The 23,237-nt window shown below is 45.1% G+C and overlaps 4 protein-coding genes across 4 annotated transcripts; all 4 read left to right on the forward strand.

Annotated features, from left to right (window-relative positions):
• Positions 1-607: 607 nt before the first annotated feature.
• EV420DRAFT_1240685 (uncharacterized protein) lies at positions 608-838 on the forward strand (the record flags this gene model as incomplete). Its single annotated transcript, XM_060466631.1, has 1 exon — positions 608-838. A coding segment is annotated over one exon (231 nt), but the record flags the coding sequence as incomplete, so codon positions are not given.
• Positions 839-7,346: 6,508 nt separating this feature from the next.
• On the forward strand, positions 7,347-8,026 carry EV420DRAFT_1260197 (uncharacterized protein; the record flags this gene model as incomplete). Its single annotated transcript, XM_060466996.1, has 2 exons — positions 7,347-7,760; positions 7,838-8,026. The coding sequence occupies 2 exons, from the start codon at positions 7,347-7,349 to the stop codon at positions 8,024-8,026; spliced, it is 603 nt and encodes a 200-aa protein (XP_060338034.1).
• Positions 8,027-9,468: 1,442 nt separating this feature from the next.
• On the forward strand, positions 9,469-10,657 carry EV420DRAFT_1473603 (uncharacterized protein; the record flags this gene model as incomplete). The annotated part of the gene is made up of 7 exons (XM_060469157.1): positions 9,469-9,489; positions 9,550-9,561; positions 9,703-9,745; positions 9,970-10,177; positions 10,225-10,295; positions 10,483-10,534; positions 10,636-10,657. The coding sequence occupies 7 exons, from the start codon at positions 9,469-9,471 to the stop codon at positions 10,655-10,657; spliced, it is 429 nt and encodes a 142-aa protein (XP_060338035.1).
• Positions 10,658-10,982: 325 nt separating this feature from the next.
• Positions 10,983-11,198, forward strand: EV420DRAFT_1238708 (uncharacterized protein; the record flags this gene model as incomplete). The annotated part of the gene is made up of 1 exon (XM_060466612.1): positions 10,983-11,198. A coding segment is annotated over one exon (216 nt), but the record flags the coding sequence as incomplete, so codon positions are not given.
• Between the last annotated feature and the right edge of the window lie 12,039 nt (positions 11,199-23,237).

The following is a 23,237-nucleotide window of genomic DNA, read 5'->3' on the forward strand; positions in this document are numbered from 1 at the left end:
TGTCTATGAGAAGCCTCTGTGAATCCAAGAAAGAAGCCTTAAATGACATATGCCAGGACTGATAGTTCCATGTGCCTAGACCTGTCAGTCATTAGAGAACAAGCCTGTGGGTGTTGGGAGAGCACCTCTTGGCATGCGTTTAGCGAGCTTACTATAGAAATGAGACTAAAACTGGGAAGTCCGACTCGGATGCTCAGTAAAGCAGTGGTGGCAACATGCTATGCATGTAGGAGTCTGGGTACTGTGCGACGTTTGTAATTCCAATTCCCCTGTAGTATAAGTAGACTGGTTATGGTAGATAGAAGGCAAGTTTCGAGCCCCCAAGTTCCCATGCACATGCAGACTCCTTCCCACTCTCCTCAATGAGGGGTAAAACTGCTTCACAGTATGATGAGACCCTAATGTATTTTTATCTTATCTTATCAATACATGTGACTTTCATAAATTTCTTGAACCTTATTTTTTTTTTACCCCCCATTTCGGAGACTGGCGTCTTTTGCAGTGGTGCATTGCGCATGTTTGGCTGAAGCCTCCCTTGCTTGCCTCAGAACGCACTACCTCCATCTGCCTCATGGCTGCTATACATCACACGATGCCTGAAAAGGATGAAGAAGTCCAGGCAAGGGTCGAAGCCATGTTCAGATGCAGCCCCTGTCTATGGCAGATTGAGGTAGCTCGAAGTGTTCTTGCTGGCAAAGACATTATAACTGTAGCTCCAACTGGTGCTGGAAAGTCTTTAACATATTGGATCCCACTGGCTTTCACAGACAAGGGCATAGTGATGGTTGTACTTCCTTTGGAGATTTTGCACAACATGCCCGAAGTGAAGGACCTACACCAAGATGTCAAATATTGTTACATTGTTGTGTTCCAGAATGCTTATGATCTGATTTAACCAAGGTATGCTGCTTTTTGGTTGTGTGTAGCATAACATGCTAAAATGTATGCACGGATAGCTCACTTAGAGGACGGTGTGAGATGAGAGCAAAGATTATTTATTCTGAAAATGAAATTAATTATGGGTAGACTACAATGTGTAGCCAACTAGGCAATATCAGGAACAGCAAAAGGCAGCGAGATTGGCACTGGAGGGGAAGCTTCAGCCAAACATGTGCAATGTGCCACTGCAAAAGACACCAGTCTCCATAATGGGAGATAAAAAAAAAATAAGGTTCAAGAAATTTATGAAGGTCACGTGTATTGATAAGATAAGATATGATGTAAGCTATTCGATACCCCACAGCTGCGAAGCAGCTTTTACCCCCCATGAAGGAGAATGGGAAGGAGTCTGGTGCACATGTTGAAGGTGGTACTGTAACAAAGGATCAGTTTGTGACTTCAAGCTTTGCATAGAATTAGCGAGCTCACTCAGAGAAATATGAGATACCCTTTTGATAAGACTTTTGAGAACTTAGTCAGAGTGAATATGAATCAGTGATGCTGTTTCTGTTCTGTTAAGTGTGATAAGTCTGTTTGGAGAATGTGTTGAAGTGGAAATCTGAGTTCTGTTCTATTCTGTTTCACTCTGTTCTGTGTCAGTTCTGCTCGAAGTTCCATTTCTGAATCTGTTTCTGAGTGCTTCTGAAGTGTTCTTGAGTCGAGATAACCTGCTGGATTTAGTTGGAGAACCCCTACATACAGTTGTGTAGTGAGCAGGCTAAGTCAGTGTTTGCCTGTGGTGTCCTTTCAGTGAGCTCACTAAAGTTTCAGTGTGTATTGCCTCTGTTTCTGTCGGGATCAGTGTCCCCTGTATAATTTAACTCAAATCTGCCTTGAAGGTTGTGTCGTGCCAGTGAACGACCTTCCTGTAAAAGTTCCTAGACTTAGGAATTCATTGAGAGAGCTTAGCTTTGCTAAGAGCATCGAGAATAAGAGAAACTCTTCGAGAATATTGAAGTATAGTTGGATCGCATTAGAAATAATTGCTCCCCCTAGAACTTACGAGGGTGATTGTAGTTTGTGTAGTTGTGTGAGTGTGTGTGTGGGTTTTTGAGGTTCGCCTTTTAGCCCACTCACTATTCAACAGGTGCCCACAGCCAGCCTCTTCAATGCAGGAGGACGGCCTAATATACTATGACAGACGCCTCTATGTGCCAAGGGATGCTGCCTTGAGAGGGAAACTGATCACCATTCACCATGACCATATCACGGCTGGCCACCCTGGCATCAAGAAGACTAAAGAGCTCATCCAAAGAGAGTACTGGTGGCCAAAGCTCAAACAGGACATAGAACGATAAGTAAAAAGATGTGAGGCCTGTCAACTTACCAAAACTAGGACTCAACAGCGCCAGGCACCCCTCCACCCTCACGCCATTCCCAGCCAACCTTGGGAGCACATATCTGCAGATATGATTACTAAGCTCCCAGACTCCAAGGGATACGACTCTATCCTGGTTGTTGTTGACTGCTTCTTAAAGGAGGTCATACTGATTCCCTGTTCGGAAATGCTGACATCTCTCGGGTGGGCCAGAATACTATGGGACCATGTGTGGGCAAAACATGGCATGCCCCAAAAGGTCATCTCAGACCGAGGACCTCAGTTTATCTCCAAGTTCATGAAGGAGCTCTATGACATGCTCCACATACAGGGAAACCCATCAACTGCTTACCACCCATAAATGGATGGGCAGACAGAGTGTGCCAATCAGGAAATCAAAAAGTACCTGCAAATCTTCATCAATCATCGGCAAGATGACTGGAGCGACTGGTTGCCGATTGCTGCCTTCCAACACAATAATCGAAAACACTCGGCAATGGGCTACTCCTCCTTTGAAGTAAACTATGGGGTAAGGCCCCATGTTGCTCCCATCTCTGCCAAACCAGGGGCCAATCCAGCAGCACTCAATTTCATGACGAACATCCAGAAAATCCACAAACAGACCGCCAAAGCCCTAGAACAGGCTGCTACTGCCATGAAAAAGCAATACGATAAGCATCAGCGACCGGCAGTGGAGTACCAGCCTGGCAACAGGGTATGGTTGGACTCCACCAACCTACACCTTCCATGTCCAATGAAGAAGTTAGGGGACAAACATGTGGAACCATTCAAGGTTCTGTCCAAACATGGGGCCTCTGCCTACAAACTGAAGCTCCCTGCCTCCTGGAAGATTCATGACCGCTTCAACAAATCCCTGCTCACTCTGTATCACTCACCAGAATTCCTGAACCAAGAGCAACCCGTGCTGCCTCCCCCAGACCTCATGGATGGACAGGAAGAATTTGAGGTTGAGGAAGTTGTAGATCATCAAGAACGAAGGAGGGGACGTCACACAATAACCAAATATCTGGTGAAATGGAAAGGATATCCATGGGAAGAAAATTCATAGGTCAACGAAGAGGACCTTGGCAACACCCATGATGCAATTGAAGACTTTGAACAGGTATCCTTCCTAACACATCTGCTGGATGACTGGTGGGATCCCGACAATCCAAGGGAAATACTGGATTGGGGACCAGAAACGCCATATGTCTTGGAAGATAAGCTCAACCATCCGCTTGTTCTAGCATTGGAAAAGTACATGGTAAAACCCAACAGCACCCTGCTAGGAGCCTATCTACCCTTTGACAGCATGCTCGCCAAGCAAATATACCCACCATCGTATATAGCAGTCAGGATGACTGCCTTAACGGGGGGTAATATTATGATTTTGCCCCTATACCTACCCTTGTTTACCTTATTCAGACTCATTGTAATCATGTTATGCTAAAGGTCTGACTTTAATCGCATCATTTTGTACTCTTGTAGTTATATTTAGCATATTCAACTTGTATATAAGTAGCTCAACTGCAGGTCTTAAACCTCAGTCTTGAACTAAAGTTTATTCACCTGACTTCTAGTCTGAACTCACTCTCGATACAACTACATTGGTCACTCCCTCTAGACAAACCTGTGAACTCTAATCCTGGTTGACCGAATGCGAGTCACAGGATATTGTTTGATCTTATTTGTGCAAGTCAGTTGCAAACACATGATCCTAACATCATTGACCAATTCATGGAAATGCCCTAGTTATAAGTCTAGGAAGGAGGCAAAGGGAGAGCCAATGTTGAGGATAGGAGAAGGACAGTCCTAGACATTCATGAGGCTACCATTGGAGAAGGCATGTTCAAACTGACTTTTCTGAAGGTGAGGTCATCTACCTGCAAATTTGAGTAGCTTGCTATCACAGCCATAGCATCAAGTTGACAGTCGAAGAAAGGAAAGCAAGCTGTGAGAACTCTGAATGCATCATATGTACCTGAATCATACTTCTCTTCCAAGGATCTTCCTACCCTTGTTGACTACCCTCCCTCCCCTCCTCAACCTGAGGATCTCCCTTCCATCTCCCACCATCTCCTTCCCTCTCACAGCACATTTCTCTGCTTACCCAGATAATGCACCCTCTTTGACCAGTGGGTTTCCAAAATGGAGGATTTACTTGTCTTCCTTCATTTGCCAATATCAAGAGTCCCTCCCTATACAGGCCAGTGCTGTGGTGTTGTTTCCATCAAGAACAAGGACCGTATAGCATTACATGCAGGCTCAGCAATAGCAAAGGGTGTGTGAGGGTGTGGAGTGACTGAGAGGTGGGGTGATCACCATTTAGGGATTGACTTGAAGGAAGACCAGAATCTACCAATGACCTCCTCTCCTGGTCATGGCAAAAGGGGAGGTGGTGGTGGATAGGAAATGACCAGAATGAAAAGACCCACTACACAACTTGGTTGATCTCAACATTGATCCTGGCACAGTGCTTCCAAGGTTTATGCACACGTGTTCAACTCACTCAAGTCATAGATTGACTCTGACAGTCAGCATCTCAATGTTATGGTCATATTTCATTCCAATGCCAGAATCCTTGTCCTCACTGGTGATGTTAAGGAAATATATGGTGGAGAGTTGGTGTGGCAAAAAGGTGTAGAGAATGGTTTTTTATCCTGACTGGACCCATGTGACTTGTGGATGCATGTATTTAAGTAGTGGTGAGTGCTCTCTGTGCCAACAAACTTGTCCTTGACATCTGACATTCTGTTCCAGTGCATGTGCTGCAGATATCACTGTGAGGAAGAGCATAGATAATTCTGACTACTCTCTATGCCATGCACAGGCTGATGATAAATTGCCCAAATTTGAGAATGTCAATGCTAACTGGATCAGTAAAATCATACACTTCCAATGACGCATCAGTATGTGTCTCATCTCTATATGCAAATCAAATTTCTGGCTATTCAAATTCAGTCAGTGGCAATAGAGCACCTCTGGCAGGGCTATTTGAAATAGCAGTAGACTGATAAGGCCCAATAATATGACCATGAAAAGAGCCTACAGGACCTGCTCCACAGTGACATTCCTGCTCTTTACCCTTTATTGGGCCAACAGATCTTGCCAGATGTCAGGCACCCACACTTTAGAGATGTTTGCCTTTTACCAATTCAACCATCCTTGATTTTCAAACCTGATGATCTCTTGACCGTCGATGCAAATGTTGCTGGACATTCCAAATATTCAATATACAATGGCTTTTTATCCCTTTTCTCCCACCTCTTCCACCACTATTCCATACTCATGACTGGCCCTCAAGGCATATCACCACATACCTCTACCTCCTTCCAGCTCAAGCTTTCCCCTGTCAAGTAGAAACATGATTGAAAGGACACCACACGACATGTTGCTGATGCAGCCTATGAACATGCCAGACATGCCTTGATGAAGAAAGTCAGAGAAGCTGAGACATGGGCACAACAGGTGGCTGAGAGGGTAGACACTGCAGATGATGACTTGATGGAAGGGTGGGAGGACATGAATGAAGCTGCCCAACAGGATAATACAACAGAGCTCCACTCTATCCTGATGATGCTGATGATGAGTGTCCAGTCAATGATGAATCAATCCCAGCCAAACCTTGTTGCATGGTGCTCAACACATACACTCTCAATCTTTTTCGGGATTGGAGGGCACTTGTACCAAACCTTGTTGAGCTCTTGGCCTTGCATCAGAAGAATTCAGTAACTAATGCAGAGCCATCACCCTCATTTTGCAATCATTCAACTTGTAATGGCATCTATGAACAATGTCATGTTACATGCTTGTACTGGAACCATAAGATTCAATTCTGACTCTATGTTCTTAGCTAACAGGCTATCCAAAGATTTTAGAACCCAAATGTTCAAATACTGTCATCTCAACCCAGATTTCCTTCCTGTCACCCTTGTTCACCATGGTCTCTTCCCCACTTCTCCTCGAGAACCCTGTGTTGTGGTATCTATCAACCTTTTGAATCTCTACCAAGTGCTCCTGGAGCAATCAGGAACCTCTAACTCAGCCTTCTGCATGGTGCTGCAGAACTTTTATATTGGCTGAAGATTTTGCTTTCTCAATGTGACAGTAAGACAACTCCCTGGACTCATTGGGTAAAAGTCTAAATAACTAGCTTAGGGTGCTCTTATTCATGAGCCCTTCTGTTGTGGGTTTGGCTATGCTGCAAAATGGTACAGGTGTGTCAAGCTAGAGTTGGACCACAAGGTTAATCACATACTCTCCGATTCATGTGGCAGAATACCAGACCATGTTTGTTGTGCCAAGCCACACAGATGCACCAGAATAAACAACTCAGGATGTCTCTAGCACAACACAATACACATCTCCCACAACAGTGAATTATCTAAATATCTCACTTCAATGTAGTCGAGCATTGGAACTAGTGCAACAATGATGCCCTACATGTTTCAGAGAAACATGATTTGGGCAGAGCTTTAACAAGTAAGCCTTGTTTCTTGAGCAATTGTAATGAGCATGCCAAAGGAAACCCAATCTCAAGTCAACTCCAACAAAACCAACCTTCGGAACCCTATGGATTCTGATTCCCAGTTTCTATTTTATATCCCATTCTATATTTAATCTCTCCATTTTAATTTATCAATAGCCTGACATCACTAGCGCAGCATGTCATTGGACTCCATTGGCTACCGACTGGTAGACTACAACCACCGACCACCCTAGAATGTAGACCACTCTGAGTAGGAACTAGATCAGACTCCTAACTAGTATATAAACCTTAGAATTACACTGTAGATACTCAGTTCAAATATCAACTTGGTTCAGCCCAATCTCTCTCTCTCTCTCTGACTCTAAGTCACTCTCACCTCCAGTCCATGGAACTCCAATCCATTGGACTTCTCTCTTATATCACTCTGCGGACTTCTGTCTGTACTCATCTTAGGGCTTCAGCTCAGGGGTGACATTGCTAATAGCTTCGCCTATGCCTGACGCATTCTGCTACGTGCACTTACTGCCACAATCCTATTGGCACGATTCTAACAGCAATCCAATCTACATTCTCATGGTATGCTCAGAGGCAGTGATGTTCATGTTGCCATGGATTGCAACTTCCACCATCATCACCAAACATGCAGGGGACTGTCCAGAGTTCTATGATCTGGAGTTCTTCCTGTCCAAAAGTGAGGTCAATGAAGCCGTTCTTCGAATCCAAAATGCATGCAAGTCAGTGAAGAAGTGCTACTCACCAAAGATCCCTGACATAGCTGTTGATGAGGATGAGAAATCCTTCGAGGCTGCTGATGAGAAGAAAGAGAAAACTCATGGAGGACATTATGATGACCAAGGGCTAGCTGCTCTTGTCTGCCATCATGATGTTCCTTTATTTCTTGGAAATGTAGATACTCCTGGAGAACAGCAAAAGTACACTGTGATGCTTCTCGACTGTGTCACTTCAAACCTTCCAGAGGCAGCCACCATTGCAGTTTTGTATGACATCGGGTGTGTGATGGATTGAAGTGTTAATTTGATGAGCATTTCATCACTAACATCTGAACTTCTCACCAACTACAATCATTCCAGTATGATATCTTTGCACCAGCATTGACAGAACAACTCTTATTTGTGACATCTGCAATGCATGCCTATGGGCACCAGTGGGCTTGCCAATTAGTCTACAATCCATGGTTTCGATCCAGCCTAGGGCTAACTGATGGGGAGGGCATTGAACATTTTTGGTCATGCATTCAGAAGCTCATTGGAATCACCTGAAGCTCTGGGGTAAGCAATCTCCCTTGGTACACCTCCCACTCCACTAACTTCCAGTCTCACTATAGCAATGCCAACAAATATATCTTCTTGATCAACAAGCTTCATTCACAGCACAGTCAATCTGGGACAATCTGGGTGGATGGCTCTGATGGAAGTTGAAGGAGGGTGCTGAGAAGAAGGGTGCCAAGGCTCATGCAGATCTGGAATCCTGTGGGAAGCCAATTGCATATCTACACCAACAGTGGGATGATCAGTGCCAGAGACAGACATTGATATGTTTATGTAAGTTCAGTTCATTGAAAACTGAGTTCTTTGAATGTTTAGTTCTCCTCTTTCTCTCAGATGCACTGGTGAAGAGGCTCTGTGCATGCCAAGCTCGAGATGTGATAGTGTAGACACACTAAACACACTCACACTCACACTCACACACACACAGAATCTCAGTAGTTTGGGGGAGATGTGCAATGCAAGCACACAATAACAGTAGAATTAAAAGATGTCTTGTACTCTTCAAGATATAATAGCCATGCTAACTCAAAAGAATTCTCTAAGTCCAAATGCTTTTAGGACAGAAGGTGAGCAATATGTATCACTTAGCCTTGAGGCAAAAGTAATATTTCCTAAGCCCACAAACATCCCACAAGAATGTACAGCCCTCAATTGACATTGCATGCAACACACAGGTGGCCACAACCCATCAAACAAATTACACACAACTTAGAGCTTTGTGCTCTAAGCAGAAAACACTTTAGAAACCTTTTGTAGATCCACAGGGTTCAAAACTATGTGATCCAGAGACACAGAAATACAGAAACACGTCCACAAGCCACAGGGTTTAAACCTATGCTACTTGGGAATAAACCAAAAACCCTCAAAGAGTATTGACAAGCCAAAGGATTCAAACCTCTGCCACTTGCAACAACTCAGAATTCACAAACACATTCCACAAACACAGATGCACATTCAAGTTATCACAATACAATATTTCTCTGAGTTGAGCACAATCAATTAATGTCCAGAATCAAGCTAGGCATCATGTGAGCAAGGCATGCCTTACAACCTCTCCAGTGTTTCAAAATAATTCTAGATCTAATAATATTCTCTCACTCAAAGCTATGAATGCAAGTCCTTTGGTTGCACACTAGGCTCTCTGCTTTGTGTCACAACTGTGAGGGTCTGAAAGCTTGCTACCTACTTCTAATTACCATGCTTTTATTTACAGCTAATTATATAAATAGAAATATCGAAAATAGATACACTCCACCCCAGAGTCATTTCCTCTCCATGACATGTCAATCACATGGTCACTAACTAATATTCTGAGTCAGTCATCTGAGTTGGTGCTCGGTAACATGCTGCTTGTTCCACTTGGCAAGGTCTAGAGTTGCCACATCATATGGAATATTTCTCCTAATTGGCTCCTTGTTTTTAATTCCTCTGCCATGCACATTGCTAGCAAGCTGGTATTTTTATTTGGTTGCTGCACCATCTTTTTTTAGTTCAATATTTCATTCTGGGTACAGGGTTTCTCTCATGTCAGCCAAAATCTACTCAGGAGGCTCAGACTGGGTGGTCCTCAGTTCTGAATGACATCTCTCAGTGATTGCCAGATTGGCAGGGTTCGCATGTCATAGATCAATGTTGCACAAAGCTCTGTTAATATATTATCTCCTCAGTGTATTTTATTTGAGCAAAGCACTGCTGAGGAATGCATAGGGTGTGAGTTGAGCACTGCAACTTTACACTTAAATGACACCAGTGTGCCATTCTAAGTCTAAGCCATGTGCTGCACTCAGATTATTTTATTATATGCTGCCTCTGCCTCAGCATGTGCTGCTCTATACCAGCTATGCATTATAATATTACTTAGTGGGTTGACACATGCTTGAACTCATAGAATTTGCAAAATTACATGTATGCACACATTGTGCACATGTCATCAGCACAGTTGAAAAGAGAGCTGGATGCCATCTTGACATTACAGGCACATGAAGATACCATGGAAACAGCTATTCAAGTAGCATGGGAAATCTTGGTATCAACCCCCAATCATATCAAGCACCTCCCAAGCATCAATCTGTCACAGCTTTCATATGTCCACAAACAACTCTGTGCTCAGATTGAGCAGTTATATACAGTCCTTGAATGTCTGTCAGACATTCCCAGAACTGGCCAATCTTGATGTTATCTTTGTACAGACTGTCAAGCACCAACTTAGAAATGCAAGGTCAAGCCTTAGTTCATCACTCGTACTTTGGTGAAGCGAAACGTAAGGTAGCAATGCAAGTCAACTGTTAGGTGGTTAGGACTTAATTAGTTGCAAGACTTGGAGTTCAAGTAAAAGTTGGGAGTATATGACTTTAGCCAAAGCTGGGGTTTAACCCACAGCTGAGGCTTGCTTAAATACAGGTTGAGTACTTTAATAATAACTATACTACAAGTGTTCCATGATAAAGAACTTGTGCAACATGGCCAATGGCAATGTGCCAACAAAGAGACTGTCCAATGGTGAGTGGCCAACAAGTCAAGTAGGGTTCTGGAAGAGGGGTGCCCTTGTGGTCGGGACTCTGCCTGTGTAAGAATGTCTGAGCTTGTTCACCATGAACCAGGGATCAAGTGATGGAGAAGTGACTGTCAGTGATCAGAACAAATGATGGCATGATAGAAGTCCAGGGTGATGCAGGAGTATCAGCAATGGGTTACGAATAAACCGAGTGAAGTGATGACAAGATTCAGATGACAATCAAGGAGTGATGACATGAAACATATGATGAAAAAGGAAAAGAAATAGGTGAATTCGTGACACAGACATTGCTTCTTGTGCATGACCTCAAGATGAATATCTGCAAGAGGGCAATCAGAACTTTCTTTGAATGGGACTGATTGAATCAAGCCATGGGTGGACATGAGCAGGCTCTTGGTAGGCATCATCCATACCTTAGAAGAGCCCATCTGACATTTCACAGGTACTAAGCTCCATCAACAAACTCAAAAATCTATCAGCTGCTGCAAGCCAGTTCTCATGGCTGCCATTTGGAAGTTCAATGAATATGTTGAACAACTGGAACAACTGGCAAACAAGAATAAAATCAAGTTTCCTTTGCCATGCCAACTGTCCACTGAGTTAATGCATCTCAAGAACAGTGACAACCTACTACAAGATGTCTGGATCCAGGCTATACTACTGAGGCACCTGCCTAGCTTGTGGATGCAAATATCTGCCAGGGAATTTGGGCCATGCTCCAACTTGACTGATGTTTGGAAGAACATTGCTGACTTGGACATGAAGCAGACTACCTGCTTTCGTGGTTCGAATGTGAACTTGTTGCTCTGCAAATCTCACTACAGAGCATTGAAGTAGGTAAGTATATCACATCCAATGAGACCCAAAAAATCAAACCATGCCCCAGCATTGCAACATTCTCACTCCAAAATGTGCCCATTATCAGCAGGTCTAACAGGGTCTGACAAATGACCAGGAAATCAAGACAAGCAATATACCACCCCTCCCATTCAATGACCTTCATCTCAACTAACTGAAGCTCCACTGAAAGCATCTCATTCCATACCCACTAAAGAAGTTCCAATGATGTCCCAACCATCATCACAGGCTTCTGCTACATCAATGCAACCATTGAGCCATCTGGACAATAATCATGATTTGCCCATTCCAGCATAATGCCCAGCTTCTATTGTTCAACACCTTACTTCTACTGTTCAACATCCACCTTCCGCAAGTCAATGCCCAGCTTCTGCAATTCAATGCCCAGCTTCTGCCATCCAATGCCCAGCTTCAGCAGCTCTACATCAACTCTTGACAGTTCAACAGCATTTGGCAGTGCCTACAATTCAGATAACCACTCCATCACTGGCAGGACTGGCAGCAAGCCAGAGCTCAACTACTGGAAGAGCTGCTGACATACATCCATTGTCGGCACCTGTAGAGGATGGTCATAGGCCCTCTGTTGGACATTCTGAGACATACCATGATGAAGATATTGTTCTGATGTCAGACCCCTGAGAAGAATCATTGCTTGTAATAACAAAGGATGATCCTGCTCACCTTCCAGCTGATGATCCTGCCAAGAGAGTTGAAGAGGTTCACTCAGCATATGCTGACTCTCATAGTACAGATGATGATCTTACCAAGGCATGACATGGATGTTTGAGTGTGGAAACAATATCACGCATTGAGACTACATCTGAGAAGATATGGGCTCTTATTCAGGATGTGATCAGCAGAGACCCTGTCATATCACTATCACACATCATTGACTGTGCATTTTCAAGTCTTGGAGCTCACAAGATGACCTATTGGAACATCTTCCTGGCAAAATACAAAGCTGAACATCCTGATGAGCCCTGAGATCAAAACAAAGCCCAATAGGAATACACCAAGTTTAAAGAGAATGATGGATGGAAGAACATCCTCATGATGTATTCTAAAATCATTGATTTGGATGCTGGGCAAATGATGCTGATGTGCTCAGTAATGATGAGTGATAAAAGGCTAGTGGATAGATATGAACACCACAACACTAAAACTCTCTACTACTCTACACAAATCACCAATTATATTGAGTTCAGGTGTTTTGAGTATGATAGAAGCACTCTGCAGACTTCAATAAATCAGGAAAAGGGTTGTTTAAAAACATATATTTGGTACTAGTGAGCTACACAAGATGTAATACTCGTGCTAGCATGGTTTTAAGACATGATTGGATGAATAGTGACTTTGGTTGAGCAACTGCACTCAGTCTAACTCTGATACTTTGAAACTAGTGGCACTCTAGGCCAAATACTGGGTCTCACAAGTGGTCTACACTTGACTAGCAGCATCCTAGGCTTGACTAATGGCACTCTTGGCCTAAGAACAAATACTTTAACTAACTTCAAAACACTCTGAGTCACTCCAAGGTGGAATAGCAACTTTAAGACACTTCAATTCATTAAGGTTCAGTGCAAAAGCCTTTAATTGGGGCACTAGAATACTGACTAGTAGGTCACAATTATGGGGATGGCTTGCCTAGCTCTCTAGGCCACCTCTTCTACTACTTATATACTATGGAGAAAGGTATAGGATAAATATAAATAAATTCATAGGAATAATATTGGTAAGAATATCTTGGTTAGTCATGAATAATGGTGAATAGTCATGCCATAGTCAGCCTAGGCTGGTCTTTCTGTTGGATAGCAGGTCTAGAGACCCTGCTATTGGTCTTTTCCATACTCTTGGCCCAACCATGCTCCACTAGTGACATGGCTAAATGGATAGTCAAGTAACCATGCCTGTAGCAACTGCTTGATCATGATCAAAACGCAGCCCAGCTATACTAGTACTGATCGTATTAGATCTGTATCACACTAGCCAGATCTGGGCTAAGGGCTATGTCTTTACTTGTTCATTTCTAAGTCCTGTCTGAAGTGCTCATGTGACCAGCTATCTTGACTTAGGTGTTCATGCCCAGATTGGTCCACTAGTGACTGAATGGTCAAGGTCTGTGTGGGTTCTTACTTCTTGTTTGGGTGCTAGCAGCTGCACTCATTACTAGTGACCATATTTTACTGAGTCTCAGTAGTTCAGAGGCACTAGTCCAGTCAGCTGGTAGGTCTAACCCACTACTGGTATCGTCCCTAAGTCCTGACTCAACTAGTAGCATGCTAACTCAACTATCAGTTTGAAGCCTCAACTACAGCCCTTGTTGTTTAACTAGTATTGGATAGACATGCAATAGTATTGTTATAAAATCGCAAAATCTAGGTGTGAACATGTAGATAGTGTATCAACACATGGCAGGCATCAAATGATCTTCAAGAATACCTTCAACAAGCTTGAAAAACAGGTACATTTTGAACATCCTGTACTTGTCATCCTGTCTTATTAATTCGGTGGTTTACCAGTTTGACTACAATGCTCACCAAAATGGGTTTGATGCAATCCTTACTATTGTTGGTGGAAATCTGATGCATGATGGACCCTCCATGGCAGCAGTACATGAGACTGAACTTGCTTGAGGAATAAGTTCTTATACCTGCTGTTTCTCCTTGAAAAGTATTCATGTTGGCAACTAGTTTGCAGATCAGAAGCTGCTTTTAAAAGATGATTGGGCAGCAACACACCTTTGGGCCTATGTCCAGTGATTATATTTGTTATTTTCACCAATGAAATGATGCTGATCCACCTGAACAGGAATCAGAAGTCAGATAGTGTGATTAATCTCCATCGACAAAGACTACTTTAACTAGAGGAAGAGAGTGTAGAAGACTCTCCTCCACCTGACAAAGTCCTACCTTATTTTCCTCCCAAAGAAACATCATCCAGTACATCAAACAACACTCGCATAAATGCCAAGGAAGCATATAAAGGCCCATACAAGCTTCTCAAGCCCAACAATGCAAAATTGGCTCATACATCCTGCTGTGTGAACCTATGTGCCTTGATGGGATGTATGCTGTCAAGACTTTGCCTTCAGCACTGACTTTATGACATTGGTAGATCATTATAGTGTTCTGTTGCATATCAATGCAATTGATAACACAATGGTGGACTACCCAGATTACAGGTCATGCCCTTGGAAGCAAGTTGGCAAACCATTCTATAACCATAATATGGTTCTTCTTGGCTGGCTGCTGTCAGTACCATTGCCTATTACTGATTAAAAAGGATCCAACATAGATACCCAAAGGTGTTTCATCTTTGACTGATAGTCAAAGAGAGTGCCTGGTGAAGGCTTTTGAGGATTCAACAGTTACAATAGCATATATGAACCTCTCTTCTTATCATGAAATCCATTGTGCTAAATGTCTTCTACAGAAGGACCAGCAGACTGCAACATAAACACATATGTGTTTGTGTGAACTACAATAGATTCAGCAACAGACACATATCATGAAGCAGTATATTGTGCTGCTGCCATGGGAGAATCTAGGATGTGAACCATATCAGTATCCAAGCCCACCAAAACAAGTGCCATCAATTCAGGTGAAAATTCATGTCATGGACATAATAAGGTATTTTATTATATAAGAATGTCAGGATAGTGGCTCACAGTCCTTTTACAGACCAAAAACAATAGTGACAATCTGAAGACAGGAGAAAAGAGGATTCATTCTGCTGTGACATTTGAGGAACCTCCTACAGATGATCAAGACAAGCCTGGGAATAGTGATAGAAATAGGGACAGAAATAAAAAGAGTATGACCAGAATCACTCACTCCCAGAAAAGAGTGAAGATTGCCACCTTGAATGATGCAGCAGAAGGTGCTTCTGGCAAGTCACATATGGCTGGTGAAGGTGTTGCAACATGTAGGAGCACCCATAAACAGGGATCTATAAGTGCCGTATCACCTGTAGATGATAACATCAAAGGTACAAGCATTAAGCCCTCAATGCTGCATGAATATCTGACTAACTCAGATGATCAGAAATGAGCAATGTCACTCCAGCTGAATGTCCCCAGCTCCATCTCACCTACAAGCAATTGTTGGGATCCATGCCAATCCAAATGCCCATGTGACTACAACTACGTATGTCAGTTCTACAACAGAACCACACAGCAGTACCAAATACTTATACTCAATCTTTCAAGAGCACCGACAATTAATAAAAACCAACTTCCTTCTTTCCTTCCTTACCAAAGCATGCAGCACTAAAAAGGGAAGATGAGTCATTCACTCTTGCTTTTCTTGCCCTCAACTCTCATTGTCCCTTGCAGTTATGGGTAAGGAATCTGATGATTCTTGAAAAGCTGTGAATATTCACTTATGTCTACAGGATATTCACTATGGCTCATCCCATCCCCCAAGGAATACAAAGCCTGGGAAAAGCTGATGGAGTTCCAACCACTTCATTCCTCAGTGAAGCCTGATTCTAAATCATATCCTGGTTTTGCTCCCCACATTATGCTCACCACATTCACCAATTTACTGCCTGCTGTAACAAACATGCTGATGGAACCCTGATCTCAAGTCAACTCCAACAAAACCGCTCTTCGGAATCCTATGGATTCCAATCCTCAGTTTCTATTTCATATTCTATTTTATATTTAACCTCTCCATTTTAATTTACCAGTAGCCCGACATCACTAGCACAGCATGTCATCGGACTCCACCAGCTACCGATCGGTAGACAACAACCACCGACCACCCCAGAATATAGACCACTCCGAGTAGGAACTAGATCAGACTCCTAACTAGTATATAAACCTTAGAATTACACTGTAGATACTCAGTTCAAATATCAACTTGGTTCAGCCCAATCTCTCTCTCTGACTCTGTCAACTCCTATCCTCCAGACCATGGAACTCCAATCCAGTGGGCTTATCTCCCAATCCTCCCCTATCATTCCTCAGACTTCCATCTGTACCCGTCTTAGGGCTTTGGCTCAGGGGTGATGTTGCTAATGGCTTTGCCTACACCCAACACATTCCACAGCATTCCGCTATGTGCACTTACTGTTGCAATCCTATTGGCATGATCCTAACACCCGCTTTTGATATAGACAAACTCTCTATCTACAATCTCAGGCCTCCTGTGATGAAGTTCGAATCATAGAAGCAGGGCGACACATAACTCAGTGCTCTCATCATCAAGCTATCCAAGCCTCACAAGCTTAAGCACCTTCATGGAGTGATTACCAACTATTGGGATGATCTCAGCACTGAGTGGAAGAGTTGCGACTTCCTGCACATGTTGATTTTCTATGTCAATGAGCCACAAGAGAGGCTTAAACTGGAGGGTTTGAAAGACTACAAGTAGATGGGGACTTTTGGTGACAGTGGGGATCTGGACCTGCACTGCCGATTCATGGGAACAGAAGTCTGGCTGGTCAATTGCACATGTTCAGTGAGGCAGTGGAAGGTGATAGAGAAGAGGTCACTCTCCACATACAGGCTCAGAGAACTTCATTCCTGTGACACAGGATCCATCACCTTGCTGGTGCCTACCCAGGCTGTGATAACCACTGCATCATGACCCACAAAACCACAAAAGTGTCACCCTAGCAAAATCAAAAAGCAGGAGGACCCCTCCTCAGGAACCTGTTAGGATCGTGCCAATAGGATTGTGGCAGTAATTGCATGTAGCAGAATGTATTACGATTTCGTGCTCTATCTTATCTTATCGACTCTCTCGTAATCTCGCTATGCTAATTCTCCGGACTTGATCGCATTCAACCATGAGGGCACAGTACGTTTACCGCACCATTGCAGACACTTGTAGTATATTTAGCATGACCCAAACTGTATTTAAGTAGCTTGACTGCAGGTCTTAAACCTCAGTCTCGAACTAAAGTTTATTCACCCGATAACTTAGTCTGAACTCACTCTCGCTCAACTAAGCGATAGCTCCCTGCACGCAAACCTGCGAGCAACATAAAGCGCCTGACCGAAGTGCGAGTCACGCTTAGTTGTTTGATCTTGTTTGAGTAATCAGTCGCTAACAATTAGTTCGAGACTTTCTTACTCTTCATCAACAACCACGTTGACGAACAGTAACGAATGAACCCTGTCGAACAATATCTCACCGACCTCTTTGGACTACAAGGCTTTATTGCCGTAGCCTATCTCGCATTCCTATATGGATATGAATACCGACGAAACCAGGAGCCAGTCTCCGAAGAAATTATCCCCGTCGAAGCCCCCAACCCGGAGGTTAGACGACAGAACACACCCCCTCCTGACTACATCGACGACAGACCCGACCCAATCATCCATTTCATCTTCATCACCGATGACGAGTGGATCACAGAGGACTCCAACACAAGTGAGTCCAGTGAGTCCGACACCGAGATGGAAGGATGGCCCGCACAAAGAGGCCCAATCGTTGAAGAAGAAGAAGAGTGAGGAGTCTACAAAAGGGGGATGGACCAGCATGTTCTCTCTCCCATTACCGAGGAGGAAAGTGAAGGGGAAAGCGAAGGAAGTGATCCCTGGAACGCCCCTTCCCCCACCTTGACCGAAAACTCGGCCGCCAATCCTGGATACGATTCAAACGGACAGCGCCTCTATCAAAGAGGGCTTAGATATCATCTGGGAGAAGGAAGAGAGGCTGAAGATGGAACTAGAAGCAGTTCAGATGAGGAGAGCAGCGATACAGAAGAGGACAGCGACAGCGACGAGCTCTCAGGGCCGCGCAACAACTGGTCCCCTCCAAGGCTGGACTCCAGAGGAGAGACCTGGGGTAACTACTATGCCCACGATGACTCATCAGACGATGAAGGAAGTTACCTCAATCTTGTCACGTGCCCAAACACCCTGATCATCATCAATGATAGGGCCAGAGAAGCCACTACCGAGCTCGACCGGTGCGAGCCCACATACGACGCCGACGCCAGCTGCGAAATATGCAGACAAACACAGGACTACGCCGATGCATGGCTCATGTATGAAGGAATCGAGGCCCCTGCCTCCGTCGTCCCCTACGTCATCTATCCACTCGCACCAGAACATCCCCACGCAGCTCCCATCCCCTTCATTGCACCCTGGGTATGGGATAGACCCCGAAGACCAGACTTTGATCAAGTCATACTCAGGGTCAATGAGTGGTCACGAATCATTCGAAACTGGAACCGTATCATCACGGGAAGCACAGAGCCTTTCGAGCGAGTCCGACCAATCGGACTTAGAAGAAGGAGAAATTTACGAGAACCCTGGAATAGGGCGGACTTCGACTTACAGCAGCAGCATAGGGTCGGAGAGTATGGAGAGGAGGACATCATACCAGAATTCGTGGAAGGATCTAGCTCGGGAACCTACTGAGGCCGAGCTAGAAAATATGACTTATTTGGAAATGCTATGCTGGACAGAGAAAAAGTTACCCCGAGAAATCTCGTGGAACGGGTCACCCCAGGGCAGGTATTTCCAAAAGGAAAAGGATTCGCATATCGGAAGCCAGGTGCTTTATCGGGAAACGATCTTTCACACCAACATTCTATGGAACCAAGTACACCCGGACGACTATACAGACCCCAGAGAACGATATCAGGTACCTGCACCATCCGAAACGTCGAGTGGAAGCACGGTGGACTTAAAACACCTATCAATCCTCCAGAGAACAGGGTACGTCGACCCGAGCAGACTATTTGCCGCAGCAGGAACTCCAGGAAGCACGGGAGCAGCCGCAGCCGCAGCTGCAGCAATCCCCATGGTACCAGCACCTGCGCCACAAGGCCCTTTATCCCCGCATCATAATCCCGCATTACGATTGCTACCGCGCCCTGCGGCAATCCCTATACCCACAGACCCCGTACAACCACCGAACACGCCCCCGCCATTCATCGTCGGAGTAGCCAACACGAATCCATGGGGGCAGGTGAAACCACAATTAGCAGAACCCCCGGAAAAGTTCAAAGGGGAGTCCAGCGATGTGGACCGATTCCTAAACCAGTGCGAGGACTACTTCCAAGTATTCCCGCAACAGTTCACCATGAACGCGCACGGACAAAGCCCTAATCGGGTCGTGTTCTGCACGTTCCGACTTGCGGACAAAGCCCTGCATTGGTGGAATCATGCCAGGGATGAATATTATGACGAAACGTGCAGATACCTGCGATACCCAGCGTGGCAGACGTTCAGACAAATAATCGAAGATCAGTTCCGCACGGATGTGGAAATAGAGCTCAAGTTACAAGAGTTCAAGCACATCCGCCAGAATACATACAAATTGGCAAAGGAATTCTTCCGGGACTTCGAGCGACTAGCCAAGGAATCCGGAAAACGCCACAATGAGGAGTACATGATCGAGATCCTCAAGCCGGCAATCCGGAAGAACGTTAAAACCGCCATACATGCCACTGGAACCGCATTACCATGCACATATGCAGAATGGAAGTTCCAGGTGGAACAAATGGACTACAATTACCGCGTGGGACTAGCCGAAGACGCGGGCAGAAATCAGGGAATGCAGGGACAGCAAAGCAAGGGCATGGGAAAAGCCGGAAGCTCTGGGAATTCCCAGGGTGATAAGAAGACGGGAACAGGAACCATGTACGGAGGACAAGGGCAGCCGATGGAAATAGATCGACTGCGCAAAGAAGGACAGTGTTTCCGTTGCGGTCACAAGGGACATCGGAAGCAGGACAACAAGTGCCCCAAAGACGAAAGCACTTGGCTCGTCAAGCACCAGCCCAAGTTCTCCCGAGCTCAAATTCGCGCTATGTATCAGCAAGTACTCAAAGACGAAGAAGGGGAAGCATCAAAGATTGAGGAGGTAAAAGACGAGCCGGCAGCATAAGCGACAAACGCGCGTCGGCAAAGGACACAATTTCATTTAGTGGTGCGTCACAGAATCCCGCAGGTCGGACTAATGTACCACATGTAGTATCTCGAGGCAATGACAAATCTTTCACGCTATCACAAAATGAAATTACCAAGTCGCATAAAAAGAAGAACGGTGTACAGGGGATTTCCACCGTGCTCGAAGAAGAACCCCATTCAAGATCCTTGGCCACCGGTGTGAAAGCACAAGTGGCATATGCTGCGCAAGGCGGCGGGAAACTCGGGATCAACATCACTCCATCGGGGGCAGATGATGGCGTGGGGAACAGAGGAAGAGCAGCCGAGCCCAAGGCGAGCAGTGAAGAACCCCACTCAGGGGCGGAATGTATGCGCCAGCCATGAGCGACCGACTGCCCCCATCGTGGAACGGAGCTGCAAGAGGGAACGCGAATCCCCAACAAGAAAACCGCTGCCCCGCAAAGAACAGTCCAGACGACCGGGGACCCCATCCCTTTACAGCCCTTTACGGTACGTTTACCCCCTTCATCACTAACACATAATGGCACCGGGGGCTCGTGTTCCCCGGTGGGCAGGTCGGTGGGACCATTATGTGACCTTCCTATTTCCAATAAAAATACCGTTTCACTGGAAGAAGTGCCCAATGAGGAAGACGACTACAGTTACCAACAAAGCCTTAAAAAGCAAGGGGAAGACCCGGTGATCCACACCGAGGAGTACCCGGAAGACTACGAGGTAATGGAGCTAGAGGAAGAATATTACGACGACAAGTGGGACAAAGGATGGCTTAAACCACACAGCACCGAATGGGTAAGAAGAAAGATGAGGCAGGAGAAGACCATGGAAGGGAAACTAGCCACCCTTCGCATGTGGATACATCCGAGACGCCTCGTAGAAGTAGATGAGGATCTAGTCCTAGATCTCATTGGATCCCCAAAGGAGATGTATAGGCAACGAGAGCAGTGCTTACAAAATATGGAGGACCTACACATTTCCCCGCAATACATCCGAGGAAGCAAAGGAAGGAGTGTCAACATCCGCGTCCAACTCAAAACCTTGGACACTTCCCAAATACGAGCGGTCGATGCCCTGGTTGACAGCGGATGTACTGGGAGCTGTATAAATCGAGCATTTGTACAGGAACATCAGATGAACGTGGTAAAATTACCAAAAGCACAGGCGGTGTACAATGCGGATGGGAGCAGAAACAAAGGAGGAGACATCACGGAAGTGGTGGAACTACGCATGACCATCGGGGATCATCACGAAAAAATCGACTTAGCCGTCGTGGACCTAGGAAATGTACCACTATTTCTGGGGCATGACTGGCTTAAACGTCACAATCCCATCATCGACTGGAAGACAGGAGCCGTAACCTTAGCCCGGTGTGCATGCCGCAAAATACCCTTCCTTCTACCTGACGAAGACCCCGAACAAACCTGGGGAACAGAAGTAGAAGAGGGAGACATGATACTCGTAATAGACTTCCAGGAGGCCTTTCATGTTCGAGCCATGGGAAGTAAAGCCAACGAGTTAGCCGCCAAAGCCAACCAAGCCAAAGAGGCAAAAACGTTTGAGGAAATAGTACCGGAACCATACCGGGAATTCCGAGACATGTTTGCAAAAGAAAACTTTGACGAGCTACCACCGCGAAAACCATGGGATCACGCGATCGAATTCATCCCAAATGCCCATGCGAGCTTAGACTGTAAAGTGTATCCATTGAATCCCGTGGAGCAAGAGGAGTTGGATAAATTCCTGGACGAAAACCTAGAATCTGGAAGGATTCAACCCTCCAAATCCCCAATGGCTTCACCGTTCTTCTTTGTCAAAAAGAAAGACGGGAAGCTCCGACCTGTACAAGACTACCGAAAGCTGAACGAAATGACCATCAAGAATCAATACCCTCTCCCGCTCATCGGAGAATTGATGGATCAACTCAAAGACGCCAAATACTTCACAAAGCTAGACGTACGGTGGGGATATAACAATGTGCGAATCAAAGGAGGAGACAAATGGAAGGCAGCCTTTCGAACAAATAGAGGACTGTTCGAACCCATGGTGATGTTCTTCAGACTCACCAACTCACCGGCCACATTTCAATGGATGATGAATGACTTGTTTAAGGAGCAGATCGCCCGAGGAGACGTCACTGTGTATCTGGATGACATCCTAATCTGCACCAAAGACAAGGACAAACATCGAGCGGTGGTACGAGAGGTTCTAACCATTCTACGCGCGAACAATCTGTTCCTAAAAGCGGAAAAATGCGAGTTTGAGGTATTAGAAACCGAATACCTCGGAGTAATTATCAGCCAAGGATCGGTACGCATGGACCCCGTAAAAGTCAAGGGCATCACGGAGTGGCCTCAGCCCACCAAAAAATGAGAGCTACAATCGTTTTTGGGCTTCACAAACTTTTATCGAAGGTTCATCCGAGATTACAGTAAACACGTATGACCCTTGACGCAACTCACAGGGAAGGCGGAGTGGAAGTGGGGAACAGCTCAAGAAAGCGCATTCCAAGAAATCAAAAGGAAACTAGCGGAGGAAGTGGTACTAGCAATACCCACGCGAATGGGAAAGTATCGCGTGGAAGCAGATGCAAGTGAAGGAGCGATAGGAGCAGTCCTATCACAAGAGCAAGAAGGGAAGTGGAGACCAGTAGCGTTCCTGTCCAAAGCCTTAATGGTCACGGAACGGAACTACGAAATCTACGACAAGGAACTCTTGGCAATCATGTTGGCCCTCGAAGACTGGAGACACTATCTGATGGGCGCTTATCAGGAATTTGAGATCTGGACGGATCATCAAAACCTGCAGTACTTTCGCAAACCCCAAAAGCTCAATCAAAGACAAGCACGATGGGTAACCGAGCTAGCGGAATATCACTTCATGCTGCATCACAAACCAGGAATGGCCAACAAGAAGGCTGACCTATTATCCAGGAGAGCGGACCACGACCAAGGGGGAGAAGA

This window comes from Desarmillaria tabescens (assembly GCF_030435595.1).
Source record: "Desarmillaria tabescens strain CCBAS 213 chromosome Unknown EV420scaffold_2, whole genome shotgun sequence".
In the NCBI taxonomy this organism is placed as follows: Eukaryota; Fungi; Basidiomycota; class Agaricomycetes; order Agaricales; family Physalacriaceae; genus Desarmillaria; species Desarmillaria tabescens.